At 51.6% G+C, this 27,354-nt stretch overlaps 1 protein-coding gene across 2 annotated transcripts in view; it reads left to right on the top strand.

The window, feature by feature from the left end:
• Positions 1 to 6,687, top strand: part of PDE2A (phosphodiesterase 2A) — a 549,912-nt gene extending 543,225 nt beyond the window's left edge. For both annotated transcript variants that reach the window (XM_068266568.1, XM_068266567.1), the window contains 2 exons: positions 398 to 504; positions 3,905 to 6,687. In XM_068266568.1, the coding sequence (XP_068122669.1) occupies positions 398 to 504; positions 3,905 to 4,136 (339 nt within the window). In that variant the 3' untranslated portion in view covers positions 4,137 to 6,687. The remainder of the gene's footprint in view (positions 1 to 397; positions 505 to 3,904) is intronic.
• Positions 6,688 to 27,354: the final 20,667 nt, after the last annotated feature.

Genomic DNA, 27,354 nt, shown 5'->3' with positions numbered 1-27,354 from the left:
CCTGTGCCCCCTCCTACACTGCGCCCTGAGGCTGGAGCCTCTCTCGCCTCTGCCTCGGCCCTGCCCTGTCAGAACATAATGAGGGTTGCTGTGTATTAGTAGTTGTATGACATGAGCAGCAGCAGTGAGAAGTTCTTGTTGTGGCTGCTTATGAGTGCAATAGCAAAACCTTTAATTCATCGACCTTCTAGCAATCCTCGCTGTATTCTGATATGACACTGGTGAGGGTCTCAACCATTTACCAGGTTTTTTTTAACCAATCCAGCCCAGGCTTGTTTTCTCAGTCACACTGTTATGTGTTAGTAAATGAACCCCATTTCCCCTGTCCTCTCCCCCCCCCCCCCCCCCCCCCAGCACAGGAAGTGACTCAGCGCTGCTCTCTGTTCTCTCTGTGCAGGAGAAAGCCATGGGTAACCGTCCAGTAGAGATGATGGACCGGGAGAAGGCCTACATCCCAGAGCTGCAGATCAGCTTCATGGAGCACATCGCCATGCCCATCTACAAGTGAGTCTCATCATCGCACCCCTCTGCAGCAGGGGCTATGCTAATACCGCTATTGGGGGGGGGGGGGGGGGTAAAGCCACCTAATCCTGCTAAATGGGGGGGGGGGTGTATAATGTTCATTTTTGCCTAAAATTTTATTTTCCTGATCACCTGAAGCAATGTACCCCAACCCCGCCTTCCTCAAGCACACCAACAGTGCATGCTTTCGTGAAATCTACAGAGTTAGTTACAGTGGCGTAACTAAGGAGCTTGGGGCCCCGTGTGAGTTCTACAAGGGGCCCCAAGCACTCTATTCATATTGAGCCCCAAAACCTACCAAGGACAGCCGCAGCGTCCGAGAGGTGTGTTTAGCGTAAGGAAACAACGTGTTAAGGATAACCACTATGCAATGCACAGATAGAGGTGTTCATTATCAGCAGAGCACCAATGCACAGCTAATAAGATGGATGAGAGTGGGCCCCTAGTGGGCTCCTCTGGTCCAGGGGCCTTGGTGCAGTTGCAACCTCTGCATCCCTTATTGCTATGCCACTGTTTCGTTGATCAGCCCTGCTGAGGCTCTAATTACCCAACCTGTGGATGTTTGCGGTTCTCTGCAGAGCATGTACTGTCTGTAGGCCCTGAGGACAGGTTTGGGGAACTTTGACCTAAAGGATATAACCCGGCCTTATGTGACAGGAATCTATAGTACTTTACTCATATTTGTTTATTATACAGCGTCATAAATAACACTTTTTTTCTTTATAAATCCAATATTCATATTCTCAAGTGTAGCCAGTAGGGGGAGCTCCAGAACAAAGTATTATTATTAGTCCCTCGGCTAATTGGTTTTTGGCTCTTTGAGATCAGATTTTAATGGAGATTTATTAGAGGTTTTTTTTACAGAACTAGGCAGACACAAGTTAATATTTACCCCCAATCCAAAATACAACCTTATGAAATGATCCGATAGTCTGGGACTTAAAAGCGATGCCTGCTACACACCTTGCAATTTCCCGTCAGATCGACAGGTCAAATCAATTATTTCCAACCAGTCTGAGCTGATTTCTAATCGATTTTCCAATCACTTCTATACAAAAACGACCAGAAATTAGATTGGACCTTCCAATGAAAAAGAAGGTGGGAACGCACATCCAATGCAAATATTTTTACTTTATTTCCACAAGATACCAGGCATGAGAAACGTGTGGTTTGATCGGAAAGTAGACATAAACATATGTTTTCTTGGTTATGAAGCAATTGAACATTGCATTTTTCTAAACCAGATTGCTTCCTGGGAAGGGTTTTTTTCTGTTTAGACTATAGCCATTTTTACACCCTGGATACTTTTCTGGGGGAAGGGGAGGGGGGGTGTTAAAAGTTATACTTACCTCTCTAGACTCTCTGAACTCACAGGACAGAAGGTAAACACCTGTATGTATCTGTGAGTCTGTCTAATTCTCCCTCATCTGTGACTAATCACACCTGTAATTTGATCTCCGCTTTTTGGTCCACTTTCACATGTTTTCGCCCCTCAGCTTTATTTTATGGTGAGCTGGGTGGAGCTGAATGAAGATTGGTCCCACTCTAAAGGCCATGTTCAGGCAGAAACGAAACTTAAAATATAAAATGTACATCTGTTGTTGCCATTTTATTTATTTGGCTTATAAAGTTGTAAATCATAGCTTTTCATCAGAGGTGTAACTACAAACCACCCCCCCCCCCCCCCAACCAAAACTAGGCTGGGGCCCTTTAAAGGGCCACTATCATGAAAATTGTAAAATGTAATGTACATGTAATCACATACAAGTAAGAAGTACATTTCTTCCAGAGTAAAATGAGCCATAAATGACTTTTCTCCTATGTTGCTGTCACTCACAGTAAGTAGTAGAAATCTGACAGAACTGACAGGTTTTGGACTAGTCCATCTCCTCATGGGGGATTCACTGGGTTTACTTTATTTTGAAAAGCATTTTATGAATGGCAGTTGCTCTGCCCAACTACCAAATCAGTGTGCAGAGATCAGGGAGGCTGGCCAACACCTTTGTATGAATAATTTTCAGTGAGTGTTTTTATAAAGAATAAAGGCCATGCTGAGAATCCCCCATGAAGAGATGGACAAGTCCAAAACCTGTCAGTTCTGTCAGATTTCTACTACCTAAGTAGTGACAGCAACATAGGAGAGAAGTAATTTATGGCTCATTTTACTCTGGAAGACATGTACTTCTTATTTATATGTGCTTACCTGTATTGTTAATTTCACAATTTTCGTGATAGTGGTCCTTAAATGCTCACAGCCCTTCCTTTGCCACTTTTTGGGCCCATCTTACAAGGCTCATACAACAAGTGTGTGGCCATCAGGATCTTCACACCCATAACAAGTGTAGCCACAAATACACCTGGTCTGGGGTATTAGAGAAGGGAAAGATTAGTAGTTTGAAAACACACACACCCCTCTGGGCTCCCCTTGCAGTCTGCTTCCCTCTAGTTACCCTCCTGCTTTTCATAACGTCTCATCTGTCGGTGCAAACCTTCAGATTTCTGACACCAGTAGTTATCAGCTAATGACGCCGCTGCAGCTGCATTGCAAAGCATGATGGGAGCCAAGTATCTGAAGGGTAGTAGTAGGTTCCTTATGAGACAGAGCTTGGCAACTCCACCCAGAGTCTAATGTTGTAACAGTCTATCCCTCCAAAACAAAAGGGCTGTGATCACATGGCCAAATTTTTAACCTATCAGCAGTGGCTGCTGGAAATGTGGAACCAAACTCAGAACTTCCTTTAAACCTTTAAAGATTATCCACAGCATAATAACCTTGAAGGGGGGGGGGGGGGGTCTTCTTTACAATTTATGGGAGTCATTTAAAAAAAATCTAAAGTTTTAACATGGTTTCACTCTCCAGGGAGCACTGAAAGGGTTAAGCCCCAGTTTTCACTGTATGGGAAAACAGCAAGCGCAGAGCTCCTCTGCAGTCTAATCACAGCTGCTGATAAAAACTAATTAATCACTTTAATCTGGCTAAACAAACACAGGAACACAGAGCAGTGAATGTCTTCATATAATTCCTTTATATGTGGAATAAAGACTTTACATTGTGTGCTGTGCAAGAGTTCAAGTCTGCTTTAAGTGAAATGTGTTGTAACAGAGCAGAGTCCTGTCCAGCTAAAGTTGCTTTATGTGCTGCTTCGCTGGATTTATTAAGCCCTAACAGGCCAGCACAGCTTCCAATAAAGATACCAGCGATAATGAAACTAAGGCCAACATTCTAAGAGCTCGTAGGTGTCCATCAAGGCAGAATCAAAATGCAATAGGGCCATAGTGTCCAGCTACACAACTGACCAAGCTGTACCTAATATGGTTTCTCCACCGTGTTCTGCAGACCTGATACCAGCACCTCCCTGACTCATGTCCTTTCTCTCTGCAGGTTGTTGAAAGATCTCTTCCCTCGTTCGGCTGAGCTGTACGAAATTGTGGCGTCCAACCGCGTGAAGTGGATGCGTGTGTCGCACAAGTTCACCATCAGGGGTTTGCCCAGTAACAACTCTTTGGACTTTCTGGATGAGGAGTATGACATCCAGGAGAGCATGGAGGAGGACTACAAGATGAACGGCTGCCTGGACAGTAAAGGACTCAACGGGTCAGTGACGGATGAATAACGCTCACACCAGCGCACATTGCCTGACCCCTCTTCCCCCGTCCAAGGGGTGATCGATTGTGTCCAACTCCTCCAGGTGATTTTGCAGTCTGTGTGCAGTGCGATGTTTGTCACGCCAGTCTACAACGCGGAGCCGTGCCTGTGCCTCTCGTCAGATCAACGCTGGGCCAAAACGCCCGTCCGGTCAAAGGACCCGCAACTGCCAATCTCTAGTCGCCTCAATTGACTCTACAAGCTCAAAAATGCGTAAGGGCAAAATGTAAGAGTTCAGACTACTGCCATGGACTCCGTCTTGATCGGATAAGAATGTTTTCTAGTTGCGATACTATTTTAGTGCCCCACCCCTAAGGATTATGCCACTGGGATCTGTTACTTTTGGCTACCTCCCTTCCACAAGGAACTGTCCACTATTTCTGTAACCTCCCTACAATCCATTGCTACCGATATTGCGGGTGGCTTTTATCGGTGGTAGGATACAATAAGCCTCATCCATGCTAACCATATTACAAAGATGACTAGGCATCTGTTGATCCTATTAGTATTTTTTTATATTTTAGAATACTTTGGTTTTGGCACATGAAATTTTAGGCATGTGATTGGCTAGGGGTTAGGGAACGGGGGTTAGACTAAGAGGTTAGGTTCAACCTAAAGGATACATCTGGAGTAGGTTAAGGCTACATCTAGGGTTAGCTTGAGATTTAGGGGTTTTACAGGTAGAGATGGTTAGTTTGAGGGTTAGGTTTTTTTTTTCATTTATTTATTTGATTGGGGGGGTTACAAATTAGGGGAAGACTGGGTGCTAGAGGTTGAGTTTGCTTAGCTAGACTGGGAGCTAGCTGTTTTGGCAGTTAGGTTGATGATTAGGAGTAAGGTTTTGAGATTAGGTGGACCGGTAAAGATATGGCTTATGAGGGAGTCCTGGTTTAGGTGTTAGATTTGGAGGACAAAGTTAGTGCAAGGGTAATAGCTAGGCATTAATTTTCGTGTTGTGTGAAAGTTTGACAGTTAGGCTGAAGGTTAGTTGGGGGATCAGCTGAAAGTTTAATATTAGGTTTGGAGTGGAAATTTTTAATCAAAGAGGTTAAAGCCAGAGTTACGGGTAGAGACAAGGTTTGAGGGGCTAGGTTTAGGATTAGCTGTTATATTTGATCATTCGGTTTGGGACTGGGTCTTAGGTTATGGAGTTAGGTATAGAGTTAGGGGTTAGGTTCAGGCAAACATGGCAGTATGGCGCAAAGGGCTTTTTGGCGCAGGGTGAGCCTAAATTCGTAAGGCTCGCCCTGCTGCTGCACAAATATTGTGTGTGTGTGTGGGGGGGGGGGGGGGGTAGATACTATTCCACCTCCGAATGATTGCAAATTGGAGGGAGAAGTAATTCGAGGTTCGGTAATCGCCGGATCCCTGAATTACCTGGGCGCAGGCATTAGCATTACTCCTACAGCCACACCAAGCTTCGGGTGTCAAAGAACCCTGCTTCAAAGTTCAGAGTTTGTTTCCAAATAACTGTCTGATTATAAGAATCTGGGTAAAAGAGTTTGGCTGTGAGAAGTTAGAATGAGGATCAGAGTTTGGTTGTGAGAAGTTAGAATGAGGATCAGAGTTTGGTTGTGAGAAGTTAGAATGAGGATCAGAGTTTGGTTGTGAGAAGTTAGAATGAGGATCAGAGTTTGGTTGTGAGAATTTAGAATGAGGATCAGAGTTTGGTTGTGAGAAGTTAGAATGAGGATCGGAGTTTGGTTGTGAGAAGTTAGAATGAGGATCGGAGTTTGGTTGTGAGAAGTTAGAATGAGGATCGGAGTTTGGTTGTGAGAAGTTAGAATGAGGATCAGAGTTTGGTAATTAGAGTTTGTTGAGAAATGTTAGGATGAGGGTCAGAGTGGTGTTAAGGACGAGGAACGAGACTGTGGGTCCGAGATGGGGTTAAATTTGAGGTTTAGGGTCAGAGTTAGGTAATATTAGATAATTGCCCGACCAAAAGATACCATGTGTTATATTCATCAGTGCCAAATACCTACTGACAATAACTCCTGTACAACTTACTGATGTCAAAATTTCATGTGCCGAGAAACCTTCAAGTTAATTCTTCTAAGCCAAAAACAACCAAGCCAAATTTTAGAAAGCCAAAAAAAAAAAAAAAAAACACCATATGTAGCACCACCTCCCCCAAAGACCAGCCTGTTTGAGCAGCAGCTGATGATAGATAAGGGCTTAGAGGGTCAGTTCACAAAGACATTAGGAATTTGGAACTATAATATCACTTACCCCTTCTGCTGCAGGTCAGACATGCTATACAGTGTTAGATGACTTTAACATGGGGTCCTGATCATGAATGCAGCATATAGCACTTTTCTTTTCTAGGTTTTAGCCCCACGTTAAAGGGAACCCAGGTGAGAGGTATATGGAGGCTGCCATATTTATTACCTTGTAAACAATGCAAGTTGCCTGGCAGCCTTGTTGATATTCTGGCATAAGTAGTGTCTTGCGTCATAACCCTGGAACAAGCATATAGCTAATTCATTAAAGAGACCCCGAGGTGGGTTTGAAGAATATTATCTGCATACAGAGGCTGGATCTACCTATACAGCCCAGCCTCTGTTGCTATCCCAAACCCCCCTAAGATCCCCCTGCACTCTGCAATCCCTCATAAATCACAGCCACGCTGCTGACAAACAGCTTGTCTGTGCTGGCTGTGTTTATCTCTATAGTGTCAGTCTGCTGCTCTCCCCGCCTCCTGCAGAACTCCAGTCCCCGCCTGCATCCCTTCCCTCCCTGCTGATTGGAGGGAAGGGATGGGGGCAGGGACCGGAGCTATACAGGAGGCGGGGGAGCAGCCGAGACTGACACTACAGATGTAAACACAGACTCACAGCACGGCTGTGATTTATGAGGGATTGCAGAGTGCAGGGGGACCTTAGTGGGGTTTGGGATAGCAACAGAGGTTGGGCTGTATAGGCAGATCCAGCCTCTGTATGCAGATAACATTCTTTAAACACACCTCGGGTCCGGATACCTGATTTGCTGCATGCTTGTTTAGAGTCTATGGCTAAAAGTAGAGACAGAGGATTAGCAGCATAGCCAGGCAACTGGCATTAATTAAAAGGAAATAAATATGGCAACCTCCATGTCCCTCTCACCTCGTGTTCTCTTTAAGCTACTGGTATGTCACTACCAGTATAGGCAGTGAAGTCTGTCACTCTGTGCCTGCACTGATGGTAAACTAACTGCAGTGTGTGCACTGATCCCTACTTAAATAGGCTCCTAACATGTTTCCTCTGCTCCTTAACCTCCCTGGCGTTCTATTAAAATCGCCAGGGAGGCTGCGGGAGGGTTTTTTTCTTATAAAAAAAAAACTATTTCATGCAGCCAACTGAAAGTTGGCTGCATGAAAGCCCACTAGAGGGCGCTCCGGAGGCGTTCTTTCGATCGCCTCCGGCGCCCAGAATAAACAAGGAAGGCTGCAATGAGCAGCCTTCCTTGTTTTGCTTATATCGTCGCCATAGCGACGAGCGGAGTGACGTCAGCCGACGTCCTGACGTCAGCCGCCTCCGATCCAGCCCTTAGCGCTGGCCGGAACTATATGTTCCGGCTGCGCAGGGCTCGGGCGGCTAGGGGGACCCTCTTTCGCCGCTGCTCGCGGCGGATCGCCGCAGAGCGGCGGCGATCAGGCAGCACATGCGGCTGGCAAAGTGCCGGCTGCGTGTGCTGCTTTTTATTTCATAAAAATCGGCCCAGCAGGGCCTGAGCAGCGACCTCCAGCGGTAATGGACGGGTATACTCGTCCATACCGTCAAGGAGGTTAAAGAGACTCTGAAGTCTCTTTTTTTATGTGGAATAGCAGCATCCCCGTGGCAATGAGTGATTTATTACTGAGAAGTAGACCTGCAACGTTCCAGGACTCACAGGGCTTTTCTTCCTGGAAGAAGCAGAGCTTTGTACTGTAGAACTGCCTCCTCTGCGGTAAATCTCCGCCTCTCCCCGCCCCTCTCAGTCTTCTTTCACTGAGAGGGGCGGGGAGGAGGCGGAGATCGATTGCAGAGAGCCAGAGCTACTGCGCACAGCTCTGCCTCCCCAGGGCAGCAATAATCTTCAGATGAGTAATTTATTACTGAGAAGTAGACCTGCTAAGTTCCAGGACTCGCAGGGCTTTTCTTCCTGGAAGAGGCAGAGCTGTGCGCTGTAGATCTGCCTCCTCTGCGGTAAGGAGGCGGAGATTGTCGAGAGGCAGAGCTACTGCGCAAAGCTCTGCCTCCCCAGGGCAGCAATAATCATCAGATGAGTGATTTATTACTGAGAAATAGACCTGCAAAGTTCCACGACTTTGCAGGTCTATTTCTCAGTAATAAATCTCTCATCTGCCACGGGGAAGCTGCTATTCCACTTAGAATTTAATGTTGAAGAGGATTTTATAACAAAATAAGGTAAAAAAGAGACTTCAGTGTCTCTTTAACTGCTTCCCTTCACCTCCCTGGCTGTTAATTCTTTCTCTCCACTCCTTATCACCCCAATGCAGATGTTACCTGCGAAAAAGAAAGGTGAGGTTCCGCTCAATGTTGCAAAAATATCAAAAATGACTTTATTAGGTACTAGTGACACAACACAAGACACACCGACATGTTTCGGACACACACTGGACCTTAATCATAGCAGACCTGCACTGTTTCTAGAATGCCTTCTTTTTACATCTTGATTATACCTGTCTCTCGGCACTCCTTATCCCCCCCATGCAGAATGTTTTCAGTACTTCAGCACACACTACGTACAAGACAGCCTGTTCAGAAGTGGCAGCATGCAAGTATTTTAAAAGAGAGCTAAAATCTATCACGGAGATCAGCTGCATTGTTAATCACAGCCCCATTTTAAGACATTTTACCACATTTTGTTGTGAATACACAAAAGCAATTCTGATCTGGTGCAGATGAATAAGAATATTTTCAAAATACTGCACATCCTTTGTGAAATGACCCTTAGATAATCATCCCCATAGGAGGAAACAGGAAGGGCCTCACGCTAAAGAAAGCACTTCCTGTTGCCGGTAGCATCCAATCAGAATCTGTGACTCCTATTCCAACCTGGACTGTGTAAATGGCTGCTGGAAGCTGAGAATGGCGTTCCTTTCACAAACTCTCCAGACGCGGGACCCCCGGAGACCTGAACTCTTTCCTGGAGAACATTATCTGGTCATAGAGATAAACCTGAGCCTCATATATTCAGAGACCTAGGCAACTGCCTATACAGCCTAATCAGCAGAGTTCACCACTGAGCAACACAAAGAAACTGGGACAAACCAGCCTGTTTTACTCGCAAAGTAACATATCATATCTGTTCTGAGGATTGTTATAATCTTCTCAAGGCCAGCTCCACCCAAAATAAATAGTTTAGTTTTCAATGGACAATACTAAAGATAACTGATACCTTCACACATGTCTTTGTCTTTCTGATAAGGCAACAGCAATGATGTCACAGCCAGGCTGCAACCAATGATTTTGCTTTTCTTCATTCTGGGGGTGGAGTTAATGGCTGCAGTTATTGGGTGGAGCATGAGATTCTGGGAGGGGATGGCACTTTTGTGGGCGGTTCCTGAACAACGTGAAAACCCAGTCGGGGTTCCTCCTAATTGCCACCACGAAAAGCTGAAACAATGGTTTTGGGCGGAGCTGGCCTTTAGCTTTCTATTACTGTACAATGCAGAAAATATTGGTCCTGCCTGCAGCAGCCAATCAGGTGTTTGCTTTATGCTCAACGCGTAAAAACGAGACGTTTTTCCCTTCTTCACATCTCATCCATGGCCCCATTATCACTGTATTTATTTCTGTTTATAGCCGTCTTCAGGTAATAAGTTCTGTCTCCCTTCTCTCCGGCATGTTATTTGACATTCTGCAACACAGTCACGTGACCTGCACTGCCTGACCCTCTGCCCCGCCTCTGGAAGAATTCTGGGAGGAGCTGTGACCCCTCTTTACTAATTTCAGGCCTTATTTTAGGACATTAGCCACTCTAAAGAGGAACTAATGAAAATAACACAATTAATAAAAGTGCTCTTTTTTTTTTTTTTTACAATATTCATTTATAATTAATTTAGCCAGTGTTTGTTTATTGTCAAATCTTCCATCAAACCGATTTACATTTATCACAAATGGCGACATCTTTAGTACTATCGGGTGCAGCTCTGTGGAATGTTTGATTACTGAGAGTTCCAAAGCCAGTAAAGAAAATATACCTGGTCTCCCTAAATGCTCAGGGAGGAGGATTCTAAATAGCTAAAGAGCCTAGGCTAAATAGTACCGGGAGGGCGGGGCCACATACCAATATACAGTAATGCATAAATATAGGAAGTGTTTCTCATGCTGAAACCAGGAATATTACCATAAAGTATCCTGAATAATTTATGGCATTCTACTATATGTCACTACAGGGCCTCTTACAGGGTAACGTGTAAGATTAGGTACCATTTTGGTAAGCAGAACAGAACATTATTTTTTATTAACCACTTGATGACCCACCCTTTACCCCCCCCCCCCCCCTTAAGGACCAGCGCTGTCTTAGCTGATCTGTGCTGGGTGGGCTCTGCAGCCCCCAGCACAGATCAGCTGGCACACAAAGCGATCAGATCGTCCCCCTTTTTTCCCCCCTATGGGGATGGTGTGCAGGGGGGGTCTGATCGCTCCTCCTGTCTGGCATGTTGCGGGGGGGGCACCTCAAAGCCCCCCTCTGCGGCGAAATTCCCCCCTCCCTCTCCTATCTGCTCATCCCCGGTGATCGGGGCTGCACAGGACGCTATCCGTCCTGTGCAGCCAGTGACAGGCTGTCCCCTGTCACATGGCGGTGATCCCCGGCCGCTGATTGGCCGGGGATCGCCGATCTGCCTTACGGCGCTGCTGCGCAGCAGCTCCGTACAATGTAAACAAAGCAGATTATTTCCGCTTGTGTTTACATTTAGCCTGCGAGCCGCGATCGGCGGCCCGCAGGCTATTCACGGAGCCCCCCGCCGTGAATTGACAGGAAGCAGCCGCTCGCGCGAGCGGCTGCTTCCTGATTAATCAGCCTGCAGCTGGCGACGCAATACTGTATTGCGTCGCTGGTCCTGCAGCTGCCACTTTGCCGACGCGCGGTATGAGTGCGCGGTCGGCAAGTGGTTAATTATGCACTAAGAAGTTTGTCAAACAAACAATGTAGTTCCTGGGAAATAGTAATTGAAAATAGCTGTTGAACCAGTTGTCTGAAGCCCCGCCCCCTGTTGGTTAAGCCTATCATGCCTGCCTGCCTCTATTAGGAAGGGTTGGCGTTAAACAAATTGACCTGGAGCAAAAGGGGGTTGGTGAACAGCAGAGTGGGAAAAGCATCCATGATTTGGTCCAGCAATCTTATTGTTTTTTTCAAAAAACTGCACCTTTTTTTGCAACGTTTCTTTATGCCTATATATCTCACCTTAAAGTGAACCCCAGGTGAGATTGATATGGAGGCTGCCATATTTGTTTACTTTTAAACAGTACCAGTTGCCTGGCAGCCTTGCTGATATATATGGCTGCAGTAGTGTCTGAATAACACCAGAAACAAACATGCAGCTAATCCTGTCAGATGTGACAATAATGTCAGAAACACCTGATCTGCTGCATGCTTGTTCTGGGGCTGTGGCTAAAAGTATTAGAGGCAGAGGATCAGCAGGATAGCCAGGCAACTGGTATCGCTTAAAAGGAAATAAATATGGCAGCCTACATATTACTTTCACCCCGGGTTCACTTTAACACTTAACTACTGAACTAAACCCGCCACTAATCATACCCTTCACTGAACCTTAAAGAGACTCTGTAACGACAAAAAGATCCCCTGGGGGGTACTCACCTCGGGTGGGGGAAGCCTCAGGATCCTAATGAGGCTTCCCACGCCGTCCTCTGTCCCACGGAGGTCTCGCTGCAGCCCTCCGAACAGCCGGCGACAGACCCGACTGTCAGTTCAATATTTACCTTTGCAGGCTCCAGCGGGGGCGCTGTGGCTGCTTTCGCTTCGAAGGAGGCGGAAATACCCGATCTCAGCCGGGTCCGCTCTACTGCGCAGGCGCCGGAGACTTGCGCCTGCGCAGTAGAGCGGACCCGACTGAGATCGGGTATTTCCGCCTCCTTCGGAGCGAAAGCAGCCAGAGCGCCTGCGCAGGAGCCTGCAAAGGTAAATATTACGTCACCGCTGTACGGAGGGCTACAGCGAGACCCCCGAGGGACGGCAGACGGCGTGGGAAGCCTCATTAGGATCCTGAGGCTTCCCCCATCCGAGGTGAGTACCCCCGAGGGGACGTTTTAACGTTACAGATTCTCTTTAACAAGAAAGTTTCAAATGGAGGGAAGACATTATACTCACCTCATCCCACACCGTATTGCCCTGTGGAGAGAAGACATTATACTCACCTCATCCCACACCGTATTGCCCTGTGGAGAGAAGACATTATACTCACCTCATCCCACACCGTATTGCCCTGTGGAGAGAAGACATTATACTCGCCTCATCCCACACCGTATTGCCCTGTGGAGAGAAGACATTATACTCGCCTCATCCCAGACCATATTGCCCTGTGGAGAGAAGACATACAGTATCACATAAGTCAGTACGCCTCTCACATTTTTGTAAATATTTTATTGTTTCTTTTCAGGGGACAACACTAAAGATATGACGCTTTTGATACAATGTAAAGTAGTCCATGTACAGCTTGTATAGCAGTGTAAATTTGTGCCCAAAGGTGTCAACATTATTGTGTCCCCACCATTATTTCCCATTACTGCCTTAACTCTCTTAGGCATGGAGGTCACCAGAGCGTCACAGGTTGCCACTGGAATCCTCTCCCAGTCCTCCATGACGAAGCTGGTGGATGTTAGACACCTTGCGCTCCTCTGCCTTCTCTTTGAGGATGCCACACAGAGGGTTTAGGGCTGGAGAAATGTTTGGATAGTCCAGCACCTTCACCCTGAGTTTCTTTAGCAGGACAGTGGTCATCTTGAAGGTGTGTTCAAGGTCATTATCATGTTGGGATATTGCCGTGCAGCCCAGTTTCTGAATGAAGGGGATCATGCCAGTATGTCACAGTACATGTTGGCATTCATGGTTCCCTCAGTGACCTGTAGTTCCCAACACATGCAGCCCCAAACCATGGCACCCCCACCACCATGCTTGACTGTAGCCAAGACACACTTGTCTTTGTTCTCCTCACTTGGTTGCCGACATAGATGGTGTCAAACAGTTGTGGTGGCAACCAGGTGGTCTCCTCCGACCACAGGACATGGTTCCAGTAATCCACATCCTTAGTCTGCTTGTCTTCAGCAAACTGTGGGCTTTCTTGTGTATCATCTTTAGAGGAGGCTTGATTCAGGGATGACAGCCATGCAGACCAATTTGATGCAGAGCGCGGTGTATGGTCTGAGCACTGACAGGCTGACCCCACCCACCCCTCACCCCTTTTAACCTCTGCAGCAATGCTGCCAGTACTCATACATCTATTTGTAAAAGACAGCTTCTGCATATAATGCTGGGAATTTGCACTTAACTTCCTTGGTGGACCATGGCGAGGCCTGTTCCGAGTGGAACCTGTCCTGTTACACCACTGTATGGTCTTGGCCACCGTGGTGGCAACCTTCTTATAGCCTAGACCATTTTTATATAAAGCAGCAATTCTTTTTAAGGGGGTTCTATGGTATCCTAAAAATCAAACAAGCTGACACTTAGCTGGGGCTTCTATCGACCCCCTGCAGCGCTAATGTCCCGTGCTGTCCTACTCAGATAACTCGTTCCCCGCTGCTGGTCCCGGTTTAATATTCGTCTAAACAGACGAGTAATGCTCGCTCCCGCTTGCGTCATCGCACGAAGCTTTCTTGTACTACGCCTGCGTGATTACACCGAGACCAGCGGCGGGGAACGAGTGATCGGAGAAGGATGGCGTGGGACATTACCGCTGCAGAGGGCCGATAGAAGCCCCAGGTAAGTGTCAGCTTGTTTGATTTTTAGGACACAACAGAACCCCTTTAAGATCATCAGAGAGTTCTCTGCCATGAGGTGCCATGTTTATCTTCCAGTAACCAGTATGAGAGAGTGTGAGAGCCATGACTCCACAAATACCGCAACTGCTCCCCATTCACACCTTAGACCTTTATCCTTCCATATGGTTATGTAGGTCTTCAAGGAAACATTTGTAGTCACTCTTCCTTCACTTGATAAACCGACTTTAAACGTGTCTGATCCTCATGGGTGGAAACTGAAACATTTTTGGTTGTCGTCACCCTTTAAAGCAAACTCCTGATTGGCTGCTGTACTGTGTTTGTTTTGCTGCGGTTTTAGTTGGGTGTGAGCCGAGAGAGGGTGAGGAGGAGCCCACGCTGCCTCGTGTCGCACTTGCTGTGTTATGATGTGTAGATATTTATCTCTGTAGATAATGTAAAGCCGTGTGGTAGTCATCTTCTATCACCTGCTGTGTCCGCTTACTTCTAACGTGACCTCGGCCTTCGTTTTACAGCAGAAATTATTCTCGTCAAGGGGAACAGATGGAATCCTGTTTTTATTTTTCTCGTTTACTAATAAATTTCATACACAGATTTGTGTGTCTCGTCTTTCCTGGGGGTCTAAGGGGGGCTCTGCTACTCTGTGAGTTGGTCAGCCTGGTAAGTTGCCATTACAATTCTCTGAAAAGGTAGCTGAAAAAAGTGAAACTGAAGTGTTAAAAGAGACAGCTTACAGACATCACTACTTCTGCTACTGCTGAACGCCCCAACTCTACATTAATTTGCCTCACCAGCCACTTCCTGCTCTGCTGCTGCTGCCCTGCTCCACTCTGCTCCTGCTAAACCTCCAACTCCACCTTCATATGTCTCCCCAGCCACTCCCTGCTCTGCTACTGCTGCCCTGCTCCACTCTGCTCCTGCTAACCCTCCAACTCCACCTTCATATGTCTTCCCAGCCACTTCCTGCTCTGCTGCTGCTTCCCTGCTCCACTCTGCTCCTGCTAACCCTCCAACTCCACCTTCATATGTCTTCCCAGCCACTTCCTGCTCTGCTGCTGCTTCCCTGCTCCACTCTGCTCCTGCTAACCCTCCAACTCCACCTTTATATGTCTTCCCAGCCACTTCCTGCTCTGCTGCTGCTTCCCTGCTCCACTATGCTCCTGCTAACCCTCCAACTCCACCTTCATATGTCTCCCCAGCCACTTCCTGCTTCTCTGCTCCTGCTAACCCTCCAACTCCTCCTTCATATGTCTCCCCAGCCACTTCCTGCTCCACTGCTGCTTCCCTGCTCCACTCTGCTCCTGCTAACCCTCCAACTCCTCCTTCATATGTCTCCCCAGCCACTTCCTGCTCCGCTACTGCTTCTCTGCTACACACTGCTCCTGCTAAATACTCACAACTCCACCCCCACATGTCTTCCCTGCCACTTCCTGCTCTGCTACTGCTTCCCAGCCCCACTTTGCTCCTGCTAATTACTCCCCCTTCATATGTCTCCCCAGCCACTTCCTGCTCTGCTGCTGCTTCCCTGCTCCACTCTGCTCCTGCTAACCCTCCAACTCCTCCTTCATATGTCTCCCCAGCCACTTCCTGCTCCGCTACTGCTGATATGTCTCCCCAGCCACTTCCTGCTCCACTACTGCTTCCCTGCTCCACTCTGCTCCTGCTAAACCTCCAACTCCACCTTCATATGTCTCCCAGCCACTTCCTGCTCCGCTACTGCTTTCCTGCTCCACTCTGCTCCTGCTAACACTCCAACTCCTCTTCATATGTCTCCCCGGCCACTTCCTGCTCCGCTACTGCTGCCCTGCTCCTGCTATGCTCCACTCTGCTCCTGCTAAACACCCCAACTCCACCCTTATACAGTGGCTTGCAAAAGTATTCGGTCCCCTTGAAGTTTTCCATATTTTGTCATATTACTGCCACAAACATGAATCAATTTTATTGTAATTTCACGTTCAAGACCAATAAAAAGTGGTGTACATGTGAGAAGTGCAATGAAAATCAAACATGATTCCAAACATTTTTTACAAATAAATAACTGCAAAGTGGGGTGTGCGTAATTATTATTATGAGTGCAGTCAGTTGCCCATAGACATTGCCCGATGAGTGCTAATGGCTAGATAGAGTGCACCTGTGTGTAATCTAATGTCAGTACAAATACAGCTGCTCTGTGACGGCCTCAGAGGTTGTCTAAGAGAATATTGGGAGCAACAACACCGTAAAGTCCAAAGAACACACCAGACAGGTCAGGGATCAAGTTATTGAGAAATTGAAAGCAGGCTTAGGCTACAAAAAGATTTCCAAAGCCTTGAACATCCCACGGAGCACTGTTCAAGCGATCATTCAGAAATGGAAGGAGTATGGCGCAACTGTAAACCTACCAAGACAAGGCCGTCCACCTAAACTCACAGGCCGAACAAGAAGAGCGCTGATCAGAAATGCAGTCAAGAGTATTGTATAAACCATCCCCTCTTGGCCTTCCAGGTCCTGCCAGATGCTGGATGGTCGCTCTCCTAGGTGTAGTTTTGTGTAAACGTGTAACCTCCAAATGAGGTCAGACTAGAATTTTGTGGGAATGAAGGCGCCCAGAATAATACAATAAAATATATATTTTTTCTATAAAAATCATAAATCATATTGCATCCTCAGGGGCTTCTTAACCTTCTAAGGTTTAGAAGCCCCTGAGGATGCAATAGCGAAACCTAGGTCGGGCGGAACGGATGGCAGAGGGGAGATTGGCACCCTGCAGATATACATATTTTATACGCTGTGTCTACTGAGGGTCCCTGTAACAAGGGCCCTTATGTGAGTATCTGTTTACATTTTATATGAATAAAAGTGCTTGTTTTAATTGAATACGGAGAGCACTTAGATTTTTGTTTTGCTTTATGACATTATTTCCTCATATGCGGAGAACATCTTCAGAGGAGTAATATCAGGAGCATTTGGGATCGCAGGACGTGGAAGTCACAGATCGGTGGGGATATTGACCACACACACGCTCAGACCTTATCATTTGGGTCTTACAGGAAGCTGGTAAGCCTGCACTGTGAGGGGTGTTGGTGGCGGATCCCTGAATTAAGAGACCTTGCAGCGCTGAAGTTTTGGGGATACATGTTTCATGGGTACTGGGGTCCATTCTGTGGCAATGAGGCTTTGCAAACATCACATACCGGTAGTAACACAGAGGAGAGAAAGCATGCAGTTTATGCAGTTTGTGTCTCGGATTTCCAGTTAGAAGCAGATGTAACGCAGTGGGCGGGGCACCTCACATTTTCCTCCGTTTATGGATTCATTTACCAGGTGTGCGATAAGCAGTGAGATCTCGTCATTGTTTATTTACTGCCACTTCAATCTGCAGAGCAAACAGAGCTCCTTCCATGGCCGTATCTCAGCAATAAAACACATCATCCTCAGATACGGTGACAATTATCAGTGTGAAAGTCCCCAGACTGCAGGCAGAAGCTGCCCAATCTCTGAGCAAACCCGCCGGGAATGAGTGTAAAGTGATATATGGCTTATAGTGTTGTTATATTATTACTGTCTATTTTTATCATTTCCCTTCAGGGAAGACCAGGAAAACTGACCAGACACGGGTAAGATTACACACCCTGTAGTGGCTGCCACTGGTGGGCTGCATCTCCTCCTTCCCCACCAGCTGGTCACACAACTGGCCTGAGCTTCATCACAGGAGGTGCCTCCAGGTATTCAGGCATGCTTCTCTCCCTGTTGTTAGATGTCAGTATGCTGTCACATGCAAATAATTCCAACTGACCTGTAAATGTTTACTGGTCCAAGCTGCATGCAATTTGCAGTGCCCTCCATAGTGTACCCAATTTTTAAGCACCTCCCAAAGGATATCCCGGCTTTCAAGTGTGTCCCGGCTTCCCAGTGCCCTACATAGTGTTTCCCGGCTTCCCAGTGCCCTCCATAGTGTGTCCCGGCTTCCCAGTGCCCTCCATAGTGTGTCCCGGCTTCCCAGTATCCTCTATAGTGTGTCCTGGCTTCCCAGTATCCTCTATTGTGTGTCCCGGCTTCCCGGTGCCCTCCATAGTGTGTCTCAGCTTCCCAGTGTCCTCCATAGTGTGTCCCGCCTTCCCAGTGCCCTCCATAGTGTGTCCCAGCTTCCCGGTGCCCTCCATAGTGTGTCCCAGCTTCCCAGTATCCTCCATAGTGTGTCCCAGCTTCCCGGTGTCCTCCAGAGTGTTTCCTCGCTTCCCGGTGCCTTCCATAGTGTGTCCCAGCTTCCCAGTGCCCTCCACAGTGTGTCCCGACTTCCCAGCGCCCTCCATAGTGTGTCCCGGCTTCCCGGTGTCCTCCATAGTGTGTCCCGGCTTCTAAGTGTCCTCCATAGTGTGTCCCGGCTTCTAAGTGTCCTCCATAGTGTGTCCCGGCTTCCCAGTATCCTCTATAGTGTGTCCCGGTGCCCTCCATAGTGTGTCCCGGCTTCCCGGCGCCCTCCATAGTCAGTCCTGGCTTCCCAGTATCCTCTATAGTGTGTCCCGGCTTCCCAGTGCCCTCCATAGTGTGTCCCGGCTTCCCAGTGCCCTCCATAGTGTGTCCCGGGCTTCCCAGTGCCCTCCATAGTATGTCTCGCTTCCCGGTGCCCTCCATAGTGTGTCCCGGCTTCCCGGTGTCCTCCATAGTGTCCCGGCTTCATGGTGTTCTCCATAGTGTGTCCCGGCTTCCCAGCACCCTCCATAGTGTGTCCCGGCTTCCCAGTGCCCTCCATAGTGTGTCCCGGCTTCCCAGTGCCCTCCATAGTGTGTCCCGGCTTCCCGGTGTCCTCCATAGTGTGTCCTGGCTTCCTGGCGCCCTCCATAGTGTGTCCCGGCGCCCTCTATAGTGTGTCCTGGGTTCCCAGTGGCCTCCATAGTGTGTCCCGGGTTCCCAGTGCTCTACATAGTGTGTCCCGAGTTCCGTGCCCCCTCCATAGTGTGTCCCGGGTTCCCTGCGCCCTCCATAGTGTGCCCTGGGTTCCCGGCGCCCTCCATAGTGTCCTGGGTTCCTGGTGTCCTCCATAGTGTGTCCCCACTTCCCGGCGCCCTCCATATTGTGTCCCAGCTTCCCGGTGCCCTCCATAGTGTGTCCCGGCTTCCCAGTGCCCTCCATAGTGTGTCCCAGCTTCCCAGCTCCCTCCATAGTGTGTCCCAGCTTCCTGGTGTCCTCCATAGTGTGTCCCGGCTTCCCAGTATCCTCTATAGTGTGTCCCGGCTTCCCGGTGCCCTCCATAGTGTGTCCCGGTGCCCTCCATAGTGTGTCCCGGCTTCCCAGTGCCCTCCATAGTGTGTCCCGGCTTCCCGGTACCTTCCATAGTGTGTCCCGGCGCCCTCTATAGTGTGTCCTGGGTTCCCAGTGGCCTCCATAGTGTGTCCCGGGTTCCCAGTGCTCTACATAGTGTGTCCCGAGTTCCGTGCCCCCTCCATAGTGTGTCCCGGGTTCCCTGCGCCCTCCATAGTGTGCCCTGGGTTCCCGGCGCCCTCCATAGTGTCCTGGGTTCCTGGTGTCCTCCATAGTGTGTCCCCACTTCCCGGCGCCCTCCATATTGTGTCCCAGCTTCCCGGTGCCCTCCATAGTGTGTCCCGGCTTCCCAGTGCCCTCCATAGTGTGTCCCAGCTTCCCAGCTCCCTCCATAGTGTGTCCCAGCTTCCTGGTGTCCTCCATAGTGTGTCCCGGCTTCCCAGTATCCTCTATAGTGTGTCCCGGCTTCCCGGTGCCCTCCATAGTGTGTCCCGGTGCCCTCCATAGTGTATCCCGGCTTCCCGTGCCCTCCATAGTGTGTCCCGGCTTCCCGGTACCTTCCATAGTGTGTCCCGGCTTCGGCTTCCCATTGTCCTCCATAGTGTGTCCCGACTTCCTAGTGTCCTCTACAGTGTGTCCCGGCTGCCCGGTACCCTCCATAGTATATCACGGCTTCCCGGCAGAATTTAACTCCATGAATGAGAATTGGTGCATTGATGAAATCCTCGTAAGTGTCGGTGACAGATAATATACATGTGTATGAAAATATTAAGCAACTTTACGACCCCCTGCCCAGGCCCCTGACCAAAGATAGACTCCAAATACCGAGGTGCAGCAACAGATCTGAATACAAGAAACGGGTCATCGCCGTCCACACACAGTGCAATGCCAATCCTCATTCTTCATCACCGACAGTTCCAGCTCAGTGTTTTGCACGGTGATATCAAGCCAGTCTGGATCGGTATGAAGAGCACTTGATTGGCCAGTTCCAGCACCTCTAGTCACAGTATAATGGGTATTTATTTGCTTTAAGGCTCCACTGAAGGTTATCCGGCCTCTGCAAATATTATGCTCAGGATAGTGTGATAAATTCACCTTGCTCACATGGTTTGTATTACAGTGACCAGATTTTTCTGGGCCCAACCTGGGGAGGAAGAGAGGGGGGGGGGGGGGGGGGGGGGAATAGAGTGACTAGATGGGCCAGGAGGCGGGGACAGGATATTATATTACATACCAACACGGATTCATGTTGATAAATATATACAGGGCAGGGAGAGATCTGCTGCTAATACATTTCATTTCCACAGAGCAGCATTAGAGCCATACTAACAAAATTAAGTCACAATAAAGAAAACATTCACAAATCAATTTGCGCCTATGAAAAAAAAAATCAGTTTTCCTCACCTGGGGCTTCTACCAGCCCCATGCAGCCATCCTGTGCCCTCGTAGTCACTCACTGCTGCTCCAGTCCCCCGCTGGCAGCTAGTTCTGCTTCTACCAGCCCCATGCAGCCATCCTGTGCCCTCGTAGTCACTCATTGCTGCTCCAGTCCCCCGCCACCAGCTAGTTCTGCTTCTACCAGCCCCATGCAGCCATCCTGTGCCCTCGTAGTCACTCACTGCTGCTCCAGTCCCCCGCCTCCAGCTAGTTCTGCTTCTACCAGCCCCATGCAGCCATCCTGTGCCCTCGCAGTCGCTCACGGCTGCTCCAGTCCCCCGCCGCCAGATAGTTCTGCTTCTACCAGCCCCTGCAGCCATCCTGTGCCCTCGTAGTCACTCACTGCTGCTCCAGTCCCCCGCCACCAGCTAGTTCTGCTTCTACCAGCCCCATGCAGCCATCCTGTGCCCTCGTAGTCACTCACTGCTGCTCCAGTCCCCCGCCACCAGCTAGTTCTGCTTCTACCAGCCCCCTGCAGCCATCCTGTGCCCTCGCAGCCACTCACTGCTGCTCCAGTCCCCCGCTGGCAGCTAGTTCTGCTTCTACCAGCCCCATGCAGCCGTCCTGTGCCCTCGTAGTCACTCACTGCTGCTCCAGTCCCCCGCCACCAGCTAGTTCTGCTTCTACCAGCCCCCTGCAGCCATCCTGTGCCCTCGCAGCCACTCACTGCTGCTCCAGTCCCCCGCTGGCAGCTAGTTCTGCTTCTACCAGCCCCATGCAGCCGTCCTGTGCCCTCGTAGTCACTCACTGCTGCTCCAGTCCCCCGCCACCAGCTAGTTCTGCTTCTACCAGCCCCATGCAGCCATCCTGTGCCCTCGTAGTCACTCACTGCTGCTCCAGTCCCACGCTGGCAGCTAGTTCTGCTTCTACCAGCCCCATGCAGCCATCCTGTGCCCTCGTAGTCACTCACTGCTGCTCCAGTCCCCCGCCGCCAGCTAGTTCTGCTTCTACCAGCCCCATGCAGCCATCATGTGCCCTCGCAGTCACTCACTGCTGCTCCAGTCCCCCGCTGCCAGCTAGTTCTGCTTCTTCCAGCCCCAGCCATCCTGTGCCCTCGTAGTCACTCACTGCTGCTCCAGTCCCCCACCACCAGCTAGTTCTGCTTCTACCAGCCCCCTGCAGCCGTCCTGTGCCCCCGTAGTCACTCACTGCTGCTCCAGTCCCCTGCCACCAGCTAGTTCTGCTTCTACCAGCCCCATGCAGCCATCCTGTGCCCTCGTAGTCACTCACTGCTGCTCCAGTCCCCCGCCTCCAGCTAGTTCTGCTTCTACCAGCCCCATGCAGCCATCCTGTGCCCTCGTAGTCACTCACTGCTGCTCCAGTCCCCCTCCACCAGCTAGTTCTGCTTCTACCAGCCCCCTGCAGCCGTCCTGTGCCCCCGTAGTCACTCACTGCTGCTCCAGTCCCCTGCCACCAGCTAGTTCTGCTTCTACCAGCCCCATGCAGCCATCCTGTGCCCTCGTAGTCACTCACTGCTGCTCCAGTCCCCCGCCTCCAGCTAGTTCTGCTTCTACCAGCCCCATGCAGCCATCCTGTGCCCTCGTAGTCACTCACTGCTGCTCCAGTCCCCCGCCTCCAGCTAGTTCTGCTTCTACCAGCCCCATGCAGCCATCCTGTGCCCTCGTAGTCACTCACTGCTGCTCCGGTCCCCCGCCACCAGCTAGTTCTGCTTCTACCAGCCCCATGCAGCCATCCTGTGCCCTCGTAGTCACTCACTGCTGCTCTGGTCCCCCGCCACCAGCTAGTTCTGCTTCTACCAGCCCCATGCAGCCATCCTGTGCCCTCGTAGTCACTCACTGCTGTTCCAGTCTCCCGCCACCAGCTAGTTCTGCTTCTACCAGCCCCCTGCAGCCATCCTGTGCCCTCGTAGTCACTCACTGCTGCTCCAGTCCCCCACCACCAGCTAGTTCTGCTTCTACCAGCCCCATGCAGCCATCCTGTGCCCTCGTAGTCACTCACTGCTGCTCCAGTCCCCCACTGGCAGCTAGTTCTGCTTCTACCAGCCCCATGCAGCCATCCTGTGCCCTCGTAGTCACTCACTGCTGCTCCAGTCCCCCGCCGCCAGCTAGTTCTGCTTCTACCAGCCCCATGCAGCCATCATGTGCCCTCGCAGTCACTCACTGCTGCTCCAGTCCCCCTCCACCAGCTAGTTCTGCTTCTACCAGCCCCCTGCAGCCGTCCTGTGCCCCCGTAGTCACTCACTGCTGCTCTGGTCCCCCGCCACCAGCTAGTTCTGCTTCTACCAGCCCCATGCAGCCATCCTGTGCCCTCGTAGTCACTCACTGCTGTTCCAGTCTCCCGCCACCAGCTAGTTCTGCTTCTACCAGCCCCCTGCAGCCATCCTGTGCCCTCGTAGTCACTCACTGCTGCTCCAGTCCCCCACCACCAGCTAGTTCTGCTTCTACCAGCCCCATGCAGCCATCCTGTGCCCTCGTAGTCACTCACTGCTGCTCCAGTCCCCCGCCACCAGCTAGTTCTGCTTCTACCAGCCCCATGCAGCCACCCTGTGCCCTCGTAGTCACTCACTGCTGCTCCAGTCCCCCGCCACCAGCTAGTTCTGCTTCTACCAGCCCCATGCAGCCATCCTGTGCCCTCGTAGTCACTCACTGCTGCTCCAGTCCCCCGCCACCAGCTAGTTCTGCTTCTACCAGCCCCATGCAGCCATCCTGTGCCCTCGTAGTCACTCACTGCTGCTCCAGTCCCCCACCGCCAGCTAGTTCTGCTTCTACCAGCCCCATGCAGCCATCCTGTGCCCTCGTAGTCACTCACTGCTGCTCCAGTCCCCCGCCGCCAGCTAGTTCTGCTTCTACCAGCCCCATGCAGCCATCCTGTGCCCTCGCAGTCACTCACTGCTGCTCCAGTCCCCCACCGCCAGCTAGTTCTGCTTCTACCAGCCCCATGCAGCCATCCTGTGCCCTCGTAGTCACTCACTGCTGCTCCAGTCCCCCGCCGCTAGCTAGTTCTGCTTCTACCAGCCCCATGCAGCCATCCTGTGCCCTCGCAGTCACTCACTGCTGCTCCAGTCCCCCACCGCCAGCTAGTTCTGCTTCTACCAGCCCCCTACAGCCATCCTGTGCCCTCATAGTCACTCACTGCTGCTCCAGTCCCCCGCCACCAGCTAGTTCTGCTTCTACCAGCCCCCTGCAGCCATCCTGTGCCCTCGTAGTCACTCACTGCTGCTCCAGTCCCCCGCCGGCAGCTAGTTCTGCTTCTACCAGCCCCATGCAGCCATCCTGTGCCCTCGTAGTCACTCACTGCTGCTCCAGTCCCCCGCCACCAGCTAGTTCTGCTTCTACCAGCCCCCTGCAGCCATCCTGTGCCCTCGTAGTCACTCACTGCTGCTCCAGTCCCCCCACCTCCAGCTAGTTCTGCTTCTACCAGCCCCATGCAGCCATCCTGTGCCCTCGTAGTCACTCACTGCTGCTCCAGTCCCCTGCCACCAGCTAGTTCTGCTTCTACCAGCCCCATGCAGCCATCCTGTGCCCTCGTAGTCACTCACTGCTGCTCCGGTCCCCCGCCGCCAGCTAGTTCTGCTTCTACCAGCCCCCTGCAGCCATCCTGTGCCCTCGTAGTCACTCACTGCTGCTCCAGTCCCCCGCCGGCAGCTAGTTCTGCTTCTCCCAGCCCCCTGCAGCCATCCTGTGCCCTCGTAGTCACTCACTGCTGCTCCAGTCCCCCGCCTCCAGCTAGTTCTGCTTCTACCAGCCCCATGCAGCTATCCTGTGCCCTCCTAGTCACTCACTGCTGCTCCAGTCCCCCGCTGCCAGCTAGTTCTGCTTCTCCCAGCCCCCTGCAGCCATCCTGTGCCCTCGTAGTCACTCACTGCTGCTCCAGTCCCCCGCTGCCAGCTAGTTCTGCTTCTCCCAGCCCCCTGCAGCCATCCTGTGCCCTCCTAGTCACTCACTGCTGCTCCAGTCCCCCACCGCCAGCTAGTTCTGCTTCTACCAGCCCCCTGCAGCCATCCTGTGCCCTCGTAGTCACTCACTGCTGCTCCAGTCCCCCGCCTCCAGCTAGTTCTGCTTCTCCCAGCCCCCTGCAGCCATCCTGTGCCCTCCTAGTCACTCACTGCTGCTCCAGTCCCCCGCCCCCAGCTAGTTCTGCTTCTACCAGCCCCATGCAGCCATCCTGTGCCCTCCTAGTCACTCACTGCTGTTCCAGTCCCCCGCCTCCCGCTAGTTCTGCTTCTACCAGCCCCCTGCAGCTGTCCTGTGCCCTCGTAGTCACTCACTGCTGCTCCAGTCCCCCGCCTCCCGCTAGTTCTGCTTCTACCAGCCCCATGCAGCTGTCCTGTGCCCTCGTAGTCACTCACTGCTGCTCCAGTCCCCCACCGCCAGCTAGTTCTGCTTCTACCAGCCCCCTGCAGACATCCTGTGCCCTCGTAGTCACTCACTGCTGCTCCAGTCCCCCGCCACCAGCTAGTTCTGCTTCTACCAGCCCCCTGCAGCCATCCTGTGCCCTCGTAGTCACTCACTGCTGCTCCAGTCCCCCGCCACCAGCTAGTTCTGCTTCTACCAGCCCCCTGCAGCCATCCTGTGCCCTCGTAGTCACTCACTGCTGCTCCAGTCCCCCGCCTCCCGCTAGTTCTGCTTCTCCCAGCCCCCCTGCAGCTGTCCTGTGCCCTCGCAGTCACTCACTGCTGCTCCAGTCCCCCACCGCCAGCTAGTTCTGCTTCTACCAGCCCCATGCAGCCATCCTGTGCCCTCGTAGTCACTCACTGCTGCTCCAGTCCCCCGCCGCCAGCTAGTTCTGCTTCTACCAGCCCCATGCAGCCATCCTGTGCCCTCGTAGTCACTCACTGCTGCTCCAGTCCCCCGCCACCAGCTAGTTCTGCTTCTCCCAGCCCCCATGCAGCCATCCTGTGCCCTCGCAGTCACTCACTGCTGCTCCAGTCCCCCGCCGCCAGCTAGTTCTGCTTCTACCAGCCCCCATGCAGCCATCCTGTGCCCTCCTAGTCACTCACTGCTGCTCCAGTCCCCCGCCTCCAGCTAGTTCTGCTTCTACCAGCCCCCTGCAGCTGTCCTGTGCCCTAACAGTCACTCACTGCTGCTCCAGTCCCCCTCCGCCAGCTAGTTCTGCTTCTACCAGCCCCCTGCAGCTGTCCTGTGCCCTAACAGTCACTCACTGCTGCTCCAGTCCCCCGCCTCCAGCTAGTTCTGCTTCTACCAGCCCCCTGCAGCTGTCCTGTGCCCTAACAGTCACTCACTGCTGCTCCAGTCCCCCTCTGTCAGCTAGTTCTGCTTCTACCAGCCCCATGCAGCCATCCTGTGCCCTCGTAGTCACTCACTGCTGCTCCAGTCCCCCCGCCGCCAGCTAGTTCTGCTTCTACCAGCCCCATGCAGCCATCCTGTGCCCTCATAGTCACTCACTGCTGCTCCAGTCCCCCCGCCGCCAGCTAGTTCTGCTTCTACCAGCCCCATGCAGCCATCCTGTGCCCTCGTAGTCACTCACTGCTGCTCCAGTCCCCCCGCCGCCAGCTAGTTCTGCTTCTACCAGCCCCATGCAGCCATCCTGTGCCCTCCTAGTCACTCACTGCTGCTCCAGTCCCCTGCCGCCAGCTAGTTCTGCTTCTACCAGCCCCATGCAGCCATCCTGTGTCCTCGTAGTCACTCACTGCTGCTCCAGTCCCCCTCCACCAGCTAGTTCTGCTTCTACCAGCCCCATGCAGCCATCCTGTGCCCTCGTAGTCACTCACAGCTGCTCCAGTCCCCCGCTGCCAGCTAGTTCTGCTTCTACCAGCCCCATGCAGCCATCCTGTGCCCTCGTAGTCACTCACTGCTGCTCCAGTCCCCCCGCCGCCAGCTAGTTCTGCTTCTACCAGCCCCATGCAGCCATCCTGTGCCCTCGTAGTCACTCACTGTTGCTCCAGTCCCCCCGCCTCCAGCTAGTTCTGCTTCTACCAGCCCCATGCAGCCATCCTGTGCCCTCGTAGTCACTCACTGCTGCTCCAGTCCCCCCGCCGCCAGCTAGTTCTGCTTCTACCAGCCCCATGCAGCCATCCTGTGCCCCCGTAGTCACTCGCGGATGCTCCAGTCCCCCGCCTCCAGCTAGTTCTGCTTCTACCAGCCCCATGCAGCCATCCTGTGCCCTCGTAGTCACTCACTGTTGCTCCAGTCCCCCGCCGCCAGCTAGTTCTGCTTCTACCAGCCCCCATGCAGCCATCCTGTGCCCTCCTAGTCACTCACTGCTGCTCCAGTCCCCCGCCTCCAGCTAGTTCTGCTTCTACCAGCCCCCTGCAGCCATCCTGTGCCCTCGTAGTCACTCACTGCTGCTCCAGTCCCCCACCGCCAGCTAGTTCTGCTTCTACCAGCCCCATGCAGCCATCCTGTGCCCTCGTAGTCACTCACTGCTGCTCCAGTCCCCCACCGCCAGCTAGTACTGCTTCTACCAGCCCCCTGCAGCTGTCCGGTGCCCTCGTAGTCACTCACTGCTGCTCCAGTCCCCTGCTGCCAGCTAGTTCTGCTTCTACCAGCCCCATGCAGCCATCCTGTGCCCTCGTAGTCACTCACTGCTGCTCCAGTCCCCCACCGCCAGCTAGTTCTGCTTCTACCAGCCCCCTGCAGCCATCCT

This window comes from Hyperolius riggenbachi, chromosome 2 (assembly GCF_040937935.1).
Source record: "Hyperolius riggenbachi isolate aHypRig1 chromosome 2, aHypRig1.pri, whole genome shotgun sequence".
NCBI lineage: Eukaryota > Metazoa > Chordata > Amphibia > Anura > Hyperoliidae > Hyperolius > Hyperolius riggenbachi.
This window is presented reverse-complemented; position numbering and strand designations above follow the sequence as displayed.